The 16,329-nt window shown below is 48.8% G+C and overlaps 1 protein-coding gene across 2 annotated transcripts in view; it reads right to left on the bottom strand.

The window, feature by feature from the left end:
- Positions 1-10,457, bottom strand: part of Trpm1 (transient receptor potential cation channel subfamily M member 1) — a 138,404-nt gene extending 127,947 nt beyond the window's left edge. For both annotated transcript variants that reach the window (XM_027408067.2, XM_035441387.1), the window contains exon 1: positions 10,383-10,457. In XM_027408067.2, coding sequence (XP_027263868.1) covers positions 10,383-10,457 — 75 coding nt within the window. The remainder of the gene's footprint in view (positions 1-10,382) is intronic.
- Between the last annotated feature and the right edge of the window lie 5,872 nt (positions 10,458-16,329).

Genomic DNA, 16,329 nt, shown 5'->3' on the forward strand with positions numbered 1-16,329 from the left:
TGACCTCATGGCAGATGTTCCCTGTTTCAGCTCTCCAGTTGCAGTTCCAGTCTACACATGGCCAGGTGTGGCCCATTTCTCTTACTGACTACCCAAAATGCCCTACTATTGGACTATAGAGGATATTGGCTGCAAACAAAAAGGGGGCTCCTTAGTTCCAGTGGGTAACAAACCTTTTGCTAGTAACCATGACAACTAGTAGTAAAAAGCACGTTTGTTTCAGAGGACTCAGGACATATCAGAGCCTGTAGAAACATGCATGTGGAGAACAAGAGAGTCCCTTTCCTCATGGGGACCTCTTGGGTCTGGGAAATAATCATGGGAATGGCTGATTCAGAGACAAGTGGCCTGAGGAATGAAGTGGGCCAGTGGCTGGCAGGAATGAGGCTACCAGGGAGAGGGACCAGTTGGTACTCAGGTCCCTCTCAGGACAGCTGGCAGGAGCAGCTGGAGGTCCATGTGGCTGGAATGCTGAAGAGGAGTGTGGCCAGGGAAGGCTGTGTTGGGCCTGGTAGGAGAGGGGTAAGCCTATCCATAGTCACTGTGTCCCTCATTTCTGATCTCCATTTTCCCCAAAAGGGCTTTGACTGCTTCTAAGAATCTTAAATTGTAGCGAGCTCAGAGAAGCAGCCACGGAGATGGCTCAGTGAGCAAGGATCTTGCCACACAAGTGTGAGGACCTGAGTTTGGATGCTCAGAGCCCGTGCAAAACCTAGTATGGTGCTGAGTCTGTAATGTCAGTGCTTCTGTAGAGAGATGGGAAGTGGAGATGGGAGCATCTCTAGAATCTCACAGGCCAGGTAGCCTGACACATAATATCCAGCAGCTAACAATGAAACCCCACCTTAAACATGGTGAGGACTTGAGGACTGGCACTCAGGCTGATCTCTGACCTCCCACATGGGTGCTATGGCACATACACATACACACACACACACACACACACACACACACACACACACACACACACACACGGGGAGGAGAGAGAGAGGGGGGGAGAGAGAGAGACTTTGGGGATAGGTGGGCCTTGCACAATGTCCTGATGGGTTTCAAGACTCTTAGAACACCAGATACACCTCATTTTTACATGGATTATTTTTAGGGAGTTATTTTGGAAAACCCTGAACAAAAGCAACTCTTAGAAAATGGAGCAGAAGCAGCTAGCTCTTCCCAGACAGAAAACGCATGTCTCTGAAAGGGTCTCTGTGCTTGACATGGCTTCTCCTCACTAGGAAACAAGGGTGACTCTTTGTCATAAAAGATTCTCATAGATGAAGCTGGAGAAATGGCTCGGCAGGTAAGAGCCCACACTGCTCTTGCAGAGAGCCCAAGTTCAGTTCCCAGCACCCATGAAGGGTGACTCACAGCCCCCTGAAACTCTAGCCCCAGGAGACCCAGTACTGTCCTCTGGCTTCTGAGGATACCTGCATTCATGTGAATAACCCCCTCCCAGACACACACACACACGCACACACACACACACACACACACACACACACACACACACACACACACCTGCAGAATAAGCTCTATCCTATTTTGCACAGGCCTTTGCCCACATCCCCTTTTCTGTCTTTATTCAAGAGCCGTATGTGAGCCTGGGGTGGAGAAAAGATCTTGGAGATGTGTGAGCCCCTCTGGGTTTTCTCCTGTATATACAGCAGGTGGTCCTGTCATTAAACATCTGTTCCAGTTACTTGTGTTAATCTGCCTCTTGTTGCAGGGAGTCTCCACACGGGGAATGCAAGAAAAAAATTGACTCTCCTCCCCCATGTCCTATGTTAGAAACACTGCCAAGATCCCTGGATGTGTGTGCCATCCCCCCCCCCACTCCAGCTTCAGTAGTACACACTCCCTTGAGCAGAGAACTCTGCAGGTAATATACCACCAAAGCTAATATGGGCTTCTTGGGACAAAGAAGAAAGCTCAAAGGCAGACCCCTTCATATATCTCAGAGTATCATGTTGTACATAATAGAGATACACAATTTTTATTTGTCAGTTTAAGGATTAAAAAAAATCAGGCTGGGGAGAGGGCACAGTGAGTAGATAGTTCTTGGCATGCAAACAAGAGAAGCTGTGTTCAAATCTCAGAACCCACACTTAAAAAGCTGGCTGTGGTAGTATGTGTTTGTAGCCCCAGCATTCCTACCGTGAGATGGGAGGTGGAGACAGGTGAATTCCTGGAAGCTAGGGAGCCAGCCAGATAACCTGTCTGTCACACACTGTGGATGGAGTGACACCTGGGGCTATCCTCTGACTTCCACACACACTACCCACACTTGAACATGGGAAGATGTAATATGCGCATGTATCATACAGACACCACACACAGAGAGAGGGGGGAGGGAAGGAGAGGGAGAGAGGAGAGAGAGGGAGGCAGAGAATAAAAAAATAAATCTGTAAGAGCACTTAAGAACCTGTTGTATCCAAGGACATTTGTGAATAAAATAACAGAAATGGAAGCCAGCGAGACTCTAAACTGACTGAAGTGGTACAGTAATGAAGTTGAAGAACTGAGACGTGTTTAGTTTTGTATTAGCCAAGACCAAGATGCACTGCCAATAAATCCCTTGCGCATACATGAGCAGAGTGGTGGGAAGGGTGTGGCCACTCCTTCCTTGGAGAGGGAGGGGCTCTGCTTCCTGTGGATGGGTGGGAAGAGCCACTGGAGCTCCCTGGTGTCCCCAGGGCAGTACAAGGCATAGGTGGCCTGTGACTGTGCCTCTCCCAGTAGCTTCTGAAACAGGAACTTTTGTCTTTGGCTTCAAATACATGTCCCAAGTTGTTTTCAGCTTTCGGTGCTCACGGGGGCATTTCTTCCAGCTGCCATGCCCAGCTTCTGCCTGGACCAGAACTTCTTACAGTTCAAGTCTAGCTGCTTCTGAAGATGACCATGATGCCATCTCAACTTGCTCAAAAGTTAAATCCCAAGTTGCTCTTTCCCTGCAAACTTCCTTTAGTCTTGGGTCAATGATCTATCAAAGCTCACAGCCAGCTGCAAATGAAGCCTGAATCAAGGCCCAGAGAGCCAGCAGGTACTGGGACACCTTCTCCCTTCACACAGCCTCCCCACTCATCTCTATTCCCCTCTGCCCCAAGTCTCCTCAAACTCTCTAGCCTGTGCACTGACTGTCCCCTCCGGCCGGATGCTCTTCCTGTGGAGGTCTGCACAGCTCCCTTCTTCAGCCTCCAGGCATTTGCTCAGTGTACCCCTACCCTGATGCCTAGGCCCCTCTCCAGTCATTTGCTCAGTGTACCCCTACCCTGATGTCTAGGCCCCTCTCCTGTCCTTCTCCACAGTAGGTAGCATAGCTGACTCCCCAGGAAGTCTACCCCTGAAGGGGCTGCTACTATTTTCTGACTTGACATTCTAGTCTCCCAGCTCCAGGGAAGCTGCTGGGCACATAGCAATGCTAACATGTGCTTGTGAGAGAAAGGAGGCCTGCATTTATTAAAGACCAGCCTTTGTCCAAACACCACAATGGGTCTGCAGAGAAAACTAACAAAGAACAAGCCACAAACAGCTCCCTCACTACAATTAGTTTCTGTGCTTGTTTGAGGTTTTTCTTTTCAGTTGGTGTTGTGAACATTAAATCTATACTTGTTTCAAGGGTAGTCTCCTGACATAACTCAGGTGGAAACTGAAGACATCCTCAATGATGGACACAGGGAAGTCCACCTTGTCGATGAGGAAATTAGGCTCAGAGAGATTGCATAAGTTTCCTGTAATCACACCCTAAGCAGGAGCCCTGCAGGCAAGGGTGGTCAGACCATTGATGTCAAAGTTCTGTATGTGGAATGCCATGGCAACCTAGATTCACCCAGAGACACATCTCAGCGCTGCGTGGGAGGGCCCCATGGGGGATATGAGCAGGTGCAAGACTACACAGAAGCTGGAAGGCCTGGCTAGAAGCCAGCCCTGGAGTGGCTCTGCCCATTTCCAAATCCCAAAGGCAAGGGATGGGACAAGACACGGCGGAGTCAGAAGCCTGGGGGAAGGACCCTGCCAAGCTGTGGCCCACTCTGGAAGACAGGGTTGCCGGGAGGGTGGGATGCATTTGCAGAGTCCCAAGGCTCTACTATGCACAAGTACATCTATGACCCTGTGGGGGAGGGGGAGGGACACCTGCTGGCTTTAAGGTGGGGGAGGGGGAAAGGGAGATTTTAGAGGTCCCTGACAGACACCCAAATCATCCTGATCTCTAAAGTGCCACCTTTGGCTCTGCCTAGGAGGAAATGACATCACGGCTCAGAGGAGGGCGCTTGTGTGTTTTCTGCCTCAACACACTGGGCAGGCTGCTTTGTTGAAGGCCACAGGCATCGGGGCCATGCTGCCTCCTGAATCTCAAGGCTTTGAGCAGACACTCGCTGCAGCTGAGATGAGTCCTGTGCTCCAACAACCTGTCTCCACCTCACGTTCTGTCAATGTTGATTCTGAAAATTGAACATTTTCCTTTGGGGCATGTTGACAGTTTCATAGTGACTTTGGAGGGCGACATTTTTTTTTCTTCTGCTTGTCTTTCAGTAACACTTTGGTGTACTCTGCTTGGTGCAACCTCTAGGCCAGTGTTTGTCAACCTTTGGGTTGCGACTCCAGCTATTGACATTATGATTCATAACAGCAAAATTACAGTTATGAAGTAGCAATTAAATAATTGTATGGTGAGTTCCACAATGTGAGGAACTGTGTTAAAATGCTGCAGCGTTAAGAAGGCTGAGAACCACTGTTCTAGGCAGTGCTAGGTAGTGGAGGGGGAGGCCTCCTTTATGCTATGCCCTACTGGAGCTCTCACCTCGGTTCATCCTGGAGAGTCAACTCTCCCATTCCCTGCATCCTAACATGATACCTCCTAGCCTGGGCTCCATCAATGGTCACGTGGCCCTCACAAAGAAAGCGCTTCTTTCGGGAACTCTGCTGAATGCAAGCTTCATTCCTCCAGACTTAGCAGAGCCTTCAGTGTTCCGATGTGCTCTGTAGGGCTCTCACAGTGTGCTCACTCCATTGGTTTGGAGCTAGAATAGTGTTCCCTACACTTAGGCTGGGATGGGTTTTCTGTGAGATCTGAACAGGGGATACCTCAATTGGTCCCAAGTCACCTGCTGCTTTTTCTTAAGCCTTAGACCTTCCAGAAGCACAGGGATGCCACCAAGGGTCCCCATCCAAGGTTTTTTCCTGTGTCCTCCTGTAGCCCATAGACGAGTGGCTTAGCCAGTGTTGCACAGCCCCTCCTGTGATATGTACCCTCTAGAGGTACCCTTTGGAGGTCTCTGGTCTCTCATGGGAAATTCAATTCGTATTAGGAGCCAGGCCATGGTCACCACTCAGCCCTGGCCTGCGCCATGGTGCTCCCAACTGTCACACCTGCTCATCCCCTTGCCAGGGCCCTATGTGGGCCCTGTCCCCACCTGGTCCTGTTGGATGCTTCCACTGCCTCTGACAAGTTAGGCCTAGTCCCCCTGCTTGGTTACTAAGATGAATAATGGCTCTTGTTCCCCTGAGCCAGGGTGGATCTGACGCTGAAGCTACTGCAGAAGGCAGTGGAATATAAAAGGTGGCGCAGTACCGAGGGTGGCGAAGTGCAGAGGGTGGTGGGTGTGGAGGGTGGCGGGGTGTAGAGGGCAGTGAGGCACGGAGGGCGGTGGGGTGCAGATGGCAGGGGGTGTAGAGGGCGGTGGGGTATGGAGAGGGCAGCAGAGTATGGAGGACGGTGGGGTGCAGAGGGCAGGGAGGCTGTAGAGGGCGGTGGGGTACAGAGGACAGGGTAAGTTGGCCAGGCCCCTGTGTGCAGCTTCTGGACTGAGAAAGTGAAGGAGTGGCTAAACCAGTGATGCGGAGTGGTTTCTCTGTGGCTGGTGGCAGGCAGTGTGCCCAAGGGCTTCCCGTGCCACTCCTGGGTTTATCTGAGAAGGATAAAAACATTTCTCATTTGTGAAGTCAACACTTTGATTTTAAAATTATAAAAAAAAAGGTTAACTGACAAATTGAGCGCCCCCCAAAAGGAAGGAGGCCAAGAAACAGAATTTATAGGCAGCACATGAAGAAAGATTATAGACAGAGCTAACCACCTCTTTCCTGAAGAGACACCATACTGTTTTTAGAATCTCCTTGTGTATTTTGGAGTTCCTATGAGAGGCTTATGATTTCAGTAACATAGGTTATTGCAGGGTTTGTCCATGTTGATACAAGTGCTGTATAGCATTCCATTGTTGAAAGCAACAGAAACCTCAGCTCACCCTTCCCAATGAGCACCCGGGGTTCCTGGTTTGCTGCAGCCTGCAATGTGGGTGTGAGCATTTTGTGGATTTCCTTGAGTACCTGTGCTGGAAATTTCTAAGAGATTCTAAGGTACAGTTCCGGCCTGTGCTACCATTTAATTTGTTCAAGACCTTGGTCTTCAACTCCAAACTTTATCTATACTGTTTAGCCGAGTAAAATGTAGACATGGCTTCCATGTCCCACTTAGCCACCTGGAGACTTTTCCTACAGAAGGCTGGCTATGGAAGGCTGGACCTCCTGGACTAGGGGCAGCTGGCCTTTGTTCACTGATTCAGGTCCACTGGCTGGTTACCATCTAGGGGTGGAGGGTGTTGAGGCCAAGGGAGATGCTGCCTAGCAAGAAGAGCTGACCAGCCAGGTCAAAGGCCAATTGCCTTTTACAACAGTGAGCCAGGCATAACCACCCTCAGAAAGGCACCAAGCTCCAAAGGACAAAGGAGGCCTAAGTATTCACGAAAACATACACTTTGCACCCATGGAACTTTTTTCTAAGTATCCCCTTACAGATTAACTTTCTTTAAAAGTCCTATATACCGGTGGGCATGGTGGCTTACCCCTGTAATCCAAACACTGAGGAGACTGAGGCAGGAGGATTGCTTTGAGTTCAAGACCAGCCTGGACTACAGAGTAAGACTCCTATACCGTGAAACAAAAACAAAAACAAAAACATGTCCTAAGAACCATCCTTCAACTTCCCTTCAGTACTCTTGCTCTTGGCCTGAGGATTGTCATAAAAGACCTGGGGCAAACTGAGCACTGAACCTTTAACTAGGTTAGGTTCTGGCAGGGAAGGTCTGGAGAGCTCAGATTTGGGAGTTGGGAGGAGTACAAGGTATGGAACCCAGGGCCTCTCACATGCCATTCACGTGCTCTGATACTGGACCACACTGCTAACCCATGCAAGAGGTCACCATAAACTGTTATGGGATGAGGTCACCTGGAAAAGGGGAGGGGTGTTTGTAAGGAGCCTTGTAACCAGGCAGGCAAAGGCCTGGCTGAAGAAAGATTAAAGGAAAGGGAGTTATAGGCCCACTATGGAGCCATTGTAGATAAGAATGAGACTGTGTGGAGTGTGGCAAAGTGTGATTAGCAGGATTTAGCAAACTATTTAAGGGACCAGCTCAAAACTGGGAACTTTAGAGTGTAACACGACTCTATGTCCTGGAGCTCTCCTCTGCTAACCTGAGACAACCAATCCATCAAGCTGAGTGCTGCCCATTCTGAACCCGATTCCACAATTCCACAACACCAGGCCCCCAGGAGACTCAACAGCCTGAATCCAGAGGAACAGAAGTCCCGAGCCTGAACCTGTGAACCTATTGTCTGTGGTTCTTAGGATTCTTTGCTTATGCTTGTGTGTGTTACTTTGACATAAGTGTGAAGTAAAACTTATATATTCAAAACCAACTCACTGAGTTTGTCCTTCCTCCCAGGTCAAAACCTGGTAAGGGCTCTAGACAGCGTCCTTTTCTTTTTATATGTCTATTTTTTTTTTACATCCCAACCTCAGCCTCCCCCCACATCTTACCTCCAGCCCCTCTCCCCACTTCTGTCCTCCCATTTCCTCAATCCCCGCCTCTTCTGTTTCCATCCAGGAAAGGGCGGGTCTCCCATGAGTAGCAATAAAACATGGCATATCAAGTTGCAGCTCCCCATATATTAAGGCTGGGCAAGATGACCCAGTATGAGAGCATTCTTTTCTTAAATGTGAAGTAAAATTAAGTGCCAAGTCCTGGAGGAGCTTGGCGTGGGGGGGGAGGGGAGAAGGAAGGCAAGAGGGAGTAGGAAAAAGGTGCCAGTTTCCAATGTTGACTACACTCAAAGTGCTTCTTCCCTCTGCTGAGTTCCCCCACACCCAGACTCTTGCTACCCCACTAGGCTAAGCACCAGGCAGAGGGCGATCAGAGACCTGGAATTCCAGATCAGCACAGTCTTCTTCCTTTCAGTGCTTATCAGTTAGTGTGAGCAGCTGTGTTCTGGGGAGGAGGCTTTGCAGCACCATGTGGGTGCAGCTGCACAGCTAGTGGGATGTGGATGTCGTGTTCCTGCCAAGCGTGGAGGTAGATTTGTGAATGCTAATTTACAAGACACGGTGGCTGTGCAGGCAGGCTCCGGAGGAAGAATGCTGACTCTCACACGCCTGGGGGGACAGAGAGATATACCCCACCCACCAGGAGCCCCTGGAGGTGGATCGTCTCTATTTTTGGAACTGGGAAAAGCCTTAACTATTAAAAAAACATTAGTTTCCTATTTATTTTCCGCGTGTGTTTTTAGGTTCCTGGGACATCAGACACTGGGAAATACCTGGCTGGATGCATGCCCAGCTGTTTCTGTGCAGGGAGGCCACAACCTAGCCAGCTCCTGAATGATGACCCAGCATGCTGCTTGACCAAATACCTCCCCCAGGGCATTCACTTGGCTCACACTGTTGCCCTGGCTTATGTCCCCAACCCTGACCAGGGCACTGACTGGTTCTTCATATGTTCAGAAAGAGCTCCTACAGGGAAGCATCCTTCTGTTCACACCCTCTCCTTCCTGTCCCCCGTGCCCTGTAGGGGAAGTATCTGAGAAGGAACAGAGGATCGGCCAGCACCACCCCCACCAGCCATGGGCTCAACAAGTGTTCAGGAGCCTTTGCCTCCTGGCTTGGGCTCTACGTGAGGTCAGCTGAGTAAAGATGGCCTATCCAGGCCACCTTGTGTGGGAAGAGTGTATGCCTGCTTGAGCACGACCATGTCAAAGACACTGATGCCTCCAATTCATGGGGACAACAAGTCCTCTTGCTGGTCCAAGTATGGTTATTGATGAATGGGTGACCTTTGGCTACAAACAGTAGTGTGAACAATATAGAGCTTCCTAGTCCCAGACCACTCATGGACACACCCCCTGAGGCTGCTCCTCTGCAGAGACCACCTACTGAGATCAACTACCCAGCCTCCTTGTCCATACTGTATATAATAAACAGAGATTAGTTGACCAGCCTCATTGTCCATACCTCATACAATAAACACAGATTAGATGTCCAGCCTCCCTGCCCATACTGTATAATAGACATGGATTAAACTGATCAAACACAGAGTATCCAGGCTGCTGATGCATCTCCATCTGAGGGCATGGCACTCTGGATTCCAGCTCTACAGTTACTTGTGTCTGGTTTTCTTAATCGCCAGTCACTCTCAGTCAGATTCCCAGTACCCAGTTGCATGTGCCATGCTATCCTGGATCTGAAGGACCCCTTCTTGCAGCCCAAGGTGCCTAGGGACACCCACTCCTGGACTAGTGTTCAGTCACCTTGGACAGAAGACAAGTGAGCCTAACAGACAATGTAGGTGGCTTTTACCAAAGGGGACTTCCACACAGCCTGCTCTGAGGTCACAGAAACCCAGGTCCAGCTCAGGACTCACTCAGGGACACCATCCCCTCCTCTAGAAGCATCATTGCCCCACTTCCTCTAGTGTTCTCCACACCCTGAGGGTGAGGCCCACACAGCAGGCATCATATACCCCAAGTCTCCTCAGTAACTCTATGAATCTGTGAGCAGAACAAAGCAGGGGGCAAGTGGGCCACACATGAGCCCTTACATGGAGCTCTGTGGTGTAGACAAACGATGTCATGGGTCACAGCCATGGGGACACTGCCCAAAGGTATCTGAGCAACATTCTGGGTGAGAGAATGGAGACAATAGACATGGGACAGAGAGACAGGAAATTCGGGGTCACCTCCTAAGAAGGGAGCTTGATGCAGTAGAGAGTATATATAGACACAACACAAACACAACACACACACACCCTACATACACACAACCTACACCCCCCACACACAAAACACACTCCATACATATACAAAACACAATACACACAACACATACACACACAACACATGCACACAAAACACATACAATACACACAACACACAACACATACATACACTTAACACACACACACACACACACACACACACACACACACACACACGCACACGCACATATACACACATACCTACAAGGCAAGAGTCCCCTGGAACAACACTCAGACAGAACAGAAACCTATGTCCCTCTCCCCTGCTGTCCATCTGCCCTTGGGCCTCACACATAGTTCACTCACCTTCTGGGACCCCGATGTGGAGCTCTTGAGTGAACCACGCTTGAAGGAGCTGCTCATTTTCCTCAGGGACCCCATGGGTGCTTCTGCATTCCCTGTGAGGCCCAGCCCACTGCATGGAAATCCCTGGTAGGCTGAGGTAAGAGATACACAGCTCTTATTACCAAGCTGGGCAACGGGTCTCAGAGAGTGGCATGAGATTGATGACTGGGTCAGCCCAGGAGGAGCTGGGCTACTTCCCACCCTCCTGCTGGACTCCCATCCAGTGCTCGAAGACTAGATGGCTTCTGTAACATCTGTAATCAGCTTTAATCCCCCACCCCCACCCCCATCATGGTTTTTAGGAGAGAGATTTAGCAAATGGGAATTGGAAGTGAAATCTACTTTGAGAAAGTGGTAGCTGCAGTGGGGTGGTGGGGGCACATGTTGAAGATGCGGGGTACAGAGCGGTGACTTGTGAGAACCTCCAGCACTGGTGCCCAAGGACCCTTGTTGGACTATGTCTTAGTTAATGTTTCCATTGCGGGGAAAACACATGACCAAAAGCAAGTTGGGGAGGAAAGGGCTTATATCGGTTTCCAACTCTCAGGTCACACTGCATCACTGAGGGATGTCAGAGCAGGTACTCAAGGCAGGAACCTGGAGGCAGGGACTCAAGTAGAAGTCATGAAGGAATGCTGCTTACTGGCTTGTTTGCTCATGGCTTGCTCATTCTGCTTTCTTATAGACCCACCTGCCCAAGTGTGGCACCACAAACTCTACTGTGAGCTGGGCTTGCCCACATCAATCATTAGTCAAGGACATACCCTACAGACTTCTCAACAGGAAATCGGATGGAGGCACTTTCTCAATTGAAGTTCCTCTTCCCAAATAACACTGTGTCAAGTTAACAAAAATCTAACTAGCACAGACTGTGGCCAGGTTCCCAGGAAGCCTATGTATTAGCAGGGTGAGTGTCCAGGCCCAGATAGGGTAGGTGGAAACTCCCTCCTAGAAACCATCAAGGCGCATTTCTCCAATTAACTGGGTAATGAAGCAGTGTCCCTTGTGTGTTTCCTGTGTCCAATTTCAAGTCCATTCCACATGTTCTACATGGGCCATTAGATTTCAGGACTGTGGCCTTCCCCTCTAAAAGATAGGATAGAACAAACATAGTACTCTATGTGGAATAGAGTACATAGCAGATCCAGCAGTGCCCCCCCCCAGGTCTATTTGAGCCCACCTATGTGTCATCCTTCTGGGTAACCCTTTTGAGATGGCTTCACTAGGTGGAGTTGGCTTCATTGGGTGCACGGGTCAGCTAATGTGCAGAGGAGAAAAACAAGGATCTAGGCCACTATCATAGGCAAGAAGAAAAAGAACAGGAGGAGGAAGAGGAGGAGGAGATCGGCATACAACATAGACAGATAAGGCTGAAGGTAAGTAAAAGCTACCCTACTAGGGTCAGTTCTCTCCTCCTTAGGCGTGGCTTCTTGTCCCACGAGGTTAAGGGGGTAGAAGTCTGTGTGGAGGTTCTGAAAGTAGGGCCATGGTCTTCGGATGTCTGGCTTAGAAGACTGGGGAGATGGTCACCCCAGAACATCCCTACCAGGCAATGTAGGCTGTCCACTCCCCAGCCTGTTCCACTCTCCACTCCCTTCCATCATTCAGTCAGTGCAGTTTGAGCTTCTACCCCAACCATTTCAAAGGTGCTTGGGACACAGTGGTGACAAACAGCTGACAGTTCTTGTTCTCCTGATCCTTTCTGGTAAGTGGGTGTCTTAATTAGGGTTTCTATTGCGATGATACACCATGACCAAAAAGCAAGTTGGGAGGAAAGGGTTTATTTGGCTTATACTTCCACGTTGCTGTTCATTATCAAAAGAAGTCAAGACAGGAACTCAAACAGGGCAGGAACCTGGAGGCAAAAGCTGATGCAGAAGCCATGGAGGGGTGTTGCTTACTGGCTTGCTCCCCATGGCTTGCTCAGCCTGCTTTCTTTTTCTTTTTTTTTTAAGATTTTATTTATTTATTATGTATACAACATTCTGCTTCCATGTATATCTGCACACCAGAAGAGTGCACCAGATCTCATAAGGGATGGTTGTGAGCCACCATGTGGTTGCTGGGAATTGAACTCAGGACCTCTGGTTAAGAGCAGTCAGTGCTCTTAACCTCTGAGTCATCTTTCCAGCCCCATAAAGTTTTTTTTTTTTTTTTTTTTTTTTTTTTTTTTTTTTTTTTTTTTTTTTTGGTTTTTCGAGACAGGGTTTCTCTGGGTAGCTTTGGAGCCTATCCTGGCACTCACTCTGGAGACCAGGCTGGCCTCGAACTCACTTGCCTCTGCCTCCCGAGTGCTGGGATTAAAGGAGTGCTCCACCAATGCCCGGCTCTGCTTCCTTATAGAACCCAGGACACCAGCCCAGAGATGGCACCCCCCACAATGGACTGGGCCCTCCCCCATCAATCACTAATTAAGAAAATGCCTTAAAGATTTTTTTATTTTATGAATTCATTAAAAAAATTGCAAAGACATCAATGATCACCTGTACTCCCCTTGCTGGTGGGGATACCTACATAGTTGAGTTCCAAAGGAAAATCAAGACATTATTATCAAGCACCCTGTAGCCATGAAAGGCTGTTGGTGCAGTGTTTAGATGCTGGTGTGTCCCATTACCAGTGCAATTAAAATATATATTTAGTTATCCTGCTCAGGAGGTACAGAGATGCAGTAGACCAGGAGCCCACCCCTCCACTCACTCTGTGTCTTTGAAGCCATCACTACATTTCCAAGAACAAGTCAAAAGAACTAAGTTAAACAAACAAAAATAAAAAAATTCGGCCCCATCCCCACAGGCTATTATGTTGTGTTAGAATGACCACAATGAAAGGGTTATGAGCTAACTGCAATGCAGTGACAACAGGGCAACCCAAGCATCTGTTTCAAAGGAAATAAAACTCCAACTCACCTTCCTCAAAATGAAACTCAGCAACAATATGAGGCTAAGATATGTACAAACTTACAGACACAAATAAATAGCATTCTACAATTGCTGGCTTAAGCACTAGACATTAGGTCTGAGGAATCCCTGAACCCTTCCTCCCCTTGTTCTCAATTTGCTCAGGGGATGGTGACCCTTTCCCCTTCTCCAGGGGACAAAGTTTGTCTCCCTTAGGGTCTTCTTTGTTTACTAGTATAAAAGATTCTTTTTTTGTTGTTGTTGTTGTTTTGAGACAGGGTTTCTCTGTGTAGCTTTGGAACCTATCCTGGAACTCGCTCTGGAGACCAGGCTGGCCCCGAACTCACAGAGATCCACCTGCCTCTGCCTCCTGAGTGCTGGGATTAAAGGCATGTGCCACCAACGCCCACTTACAGATGGTTCTTATGGAAACATTTTCTCAATTGAGGCTCCCTTCTTTCAGATAACTTTCAACTTGACATAAAACTAGCCAACACCAGGGGAAACCAGATGTACTACCCTAAGCTGGTGCGGGATATGGGAGGAGAAAAAAAGCAGTGACCGGGTGGAGGTGCTTAAGTTTAGAGAGGAAAGTCTCAGAAAACCTTCAAAGATCTGGGCAGAGGATGTAGGTATAGGATCACACCCTGACGTGAGGGTATGCCTGACATGTTCCATAAAGAGCTGGAAGAGCAAATAGCTGGAAAGGCATGCTGGAGGGGACATTGGGAGAGCATAATTGTGCCCCAAGCCACAAGGACTGAGATTTTGTTCATTCTGGTTTACAGTCTAAAGGGCCCATGGTAGTCCCTGGACTGGACTAGCCAGAACCCAAGATGGGAGATAAGTCAGTGGAATGACAGCCTCTGGAGCAGAGTGGTAGCTGCAGCCTCATAAGACAGTGGTCTGACTTCAGGGAGAGTCTGAAAGTAAAACCAAGGGGATATGCTATAGGGTTGGGTGCCTGGTCTAAGGAGAAGATAAATGACAGGAAACTGCAAAGCACTGGGTCAGAGCTGCTGGAAGGATGAGGTCCTTCCAATAAGGTGCAGGCTAGTGGGATACAATAGTACAGGCCTGCAATCCCAGCACAAAGGAAGCTGGGGGTGGGGGGGTTGAATTCAGGAGTTGAAGTCTGCTCAGGTAACAGAGGGACCCTGTCTGTCTCAAAATGAAACAATAAAACACAAAACCAAAAAAGGCTGTGTGGGCAGTGGTCTGACCTCCATGTTGACAAAACTAACGGTATTTTCAGTCCCAACTTTTTGTAACCTCACAAAAGAATGAACTATGCCGAGGCCTCATCAGCATGCAACCCTGTGTTCTTCCTGGTCACTGGCAAGCCATCAATGCTCCCAATGGTCCAGCTTCTTTCGTCCAGTCTGTGGTTGTTGTTTCAGTTAAGGTTCTCTGCCAGCCTCTGGCTCTCCTCACTTCTAGTTTCAAATCTAAATGACATCTCTCTGGCCCTCAGCCATTATAGTTCCCAAGGACATCTGCAGCCCCAGCCACTGCTCTGGGCCTTGCACCCTGCACTTTCTTGTGTACTGGTTCCCCACATGTACAGCTCAGAGCCAGACCAATTCTTGCTTTTCCCTGGTCTATTTCCCACTGCTGGTCTGCCTCCAGGCTCCTCCCTTCAGTGGTGGGTACCCCATGAGGAAAGTCAGAGGTCTAGGAAGGAGTCTTTGAAATAGTCACATGCCCTGGATCCCCTACCTTTACCCTACCCTGGTCACCTCCGAACTGTGGTCTCCCCATCTCTCAAAGGTCAGCCTATGCCATATTCACTAAAAGGAGTAACGTTTCAAACCTGCAGATGTGAACATACGCTTCTTCTTCAAAGCCACTGGCCCTTAGACTAACCCACCCCTTTCCTGCCTCCAGGGTGCTGTTCCTGCCTTTCTCTTCCTGTGGCACTGCGCTGGCCTTTGCCCCCTGATCTTCCTCTGACCTTGGGGCCTCACTGCCTGTCTCTGCTCATGGCCTGTGGGTGTAAAGCCACACAGTGAGTGTCCCTCCCTCTCCCCACCCCCCTCTCTCCTCTGGGGGCCTTCCCTGGGTCTGTTGGGTTCACATCTTCTACCATTTCTTTAATTCTCAGAGTGGGGGTAAGTATGGAAACATTCCTGGTTTATTTAATGAATGGGGCTGGCACAATCCTAGCATAAAAACCTGACCAGGAGAGGGCACCTTTGGCCAATTTGCTGTGAAGCTCTAACAGACATAAAACTCATAACAACTATAGGCACAAACTGGGCCTCCCAGAATTCTAAAACACAGAAGACACCACAAGACGGGCAGGCTCCACCTTATTCCCAGAATGCAAGTGGTCATCACAGCAAGAAAATCCATTCGTACAGTTGAGCACATTAACAGATTAACGAAGGCACGCTATGATCATCCATGTGCTACAGATGGCTCATCCCAGGAGGGCCACAACCAAGGAAAAGAGCAATCATTTCCACATTTGACAACGTACAGCCACCAGTTCATTTTAAGACAGGAACAAATAAAAATGCTCAGCATCCTTAGAATATGGGAATTCTGTAGCTTGTCAAGGGGAAAAAACTGGAAGCATTCCTACCAAGATCAGAAATAAGTCAAGACGTCCACTTACTCCATTCCTACTCAGTATAGATCAGTAAGATAACAGAGGAAACAAAAGGCATACAAATAGGAAAGGAAGAACTCAGAGATTCCCCGTTTGCAGATGACACAATTCTATTCAGTGGGAGACCCCAAAGACTTCACCAGGAAACTTCTAGAGTTGATAAACACCTTCAGCAAAGTGGCTGAAAACCAACAGTAGCCTCCCCATATACCAAAGACAACCAGACTGAAAGGGCAATTAGAGAAGCAATCCCTAACTGAGGGATTTAGATAGCTGGCTTCCAGGAGAGGGACAACCAGTTTTCTTTAAGAGTGTAGTCCCTAGTGTCAACTATGCTACAAGAGCTGCCCCCCAAACACATGAGTATATGGGTAGTACAAACTGGATTTGATGAGTT

The sequence above is a fragment of the Cricetulus griseus genome, chromosome 3 (assembly GCF_003668045.3).
Source record: "Cricetulus griseus strain 17A/GY chromosome 3, alternate assembly CriGri-PICRH-1.0, whole genome shotgun sequence".
NCBI classification, from domain to species: Eukaryota; Metazoa; Chordata; class Mammalia; order Rodentia; family Cricetidae; genus Cricetulus; species Cricetulus griseus.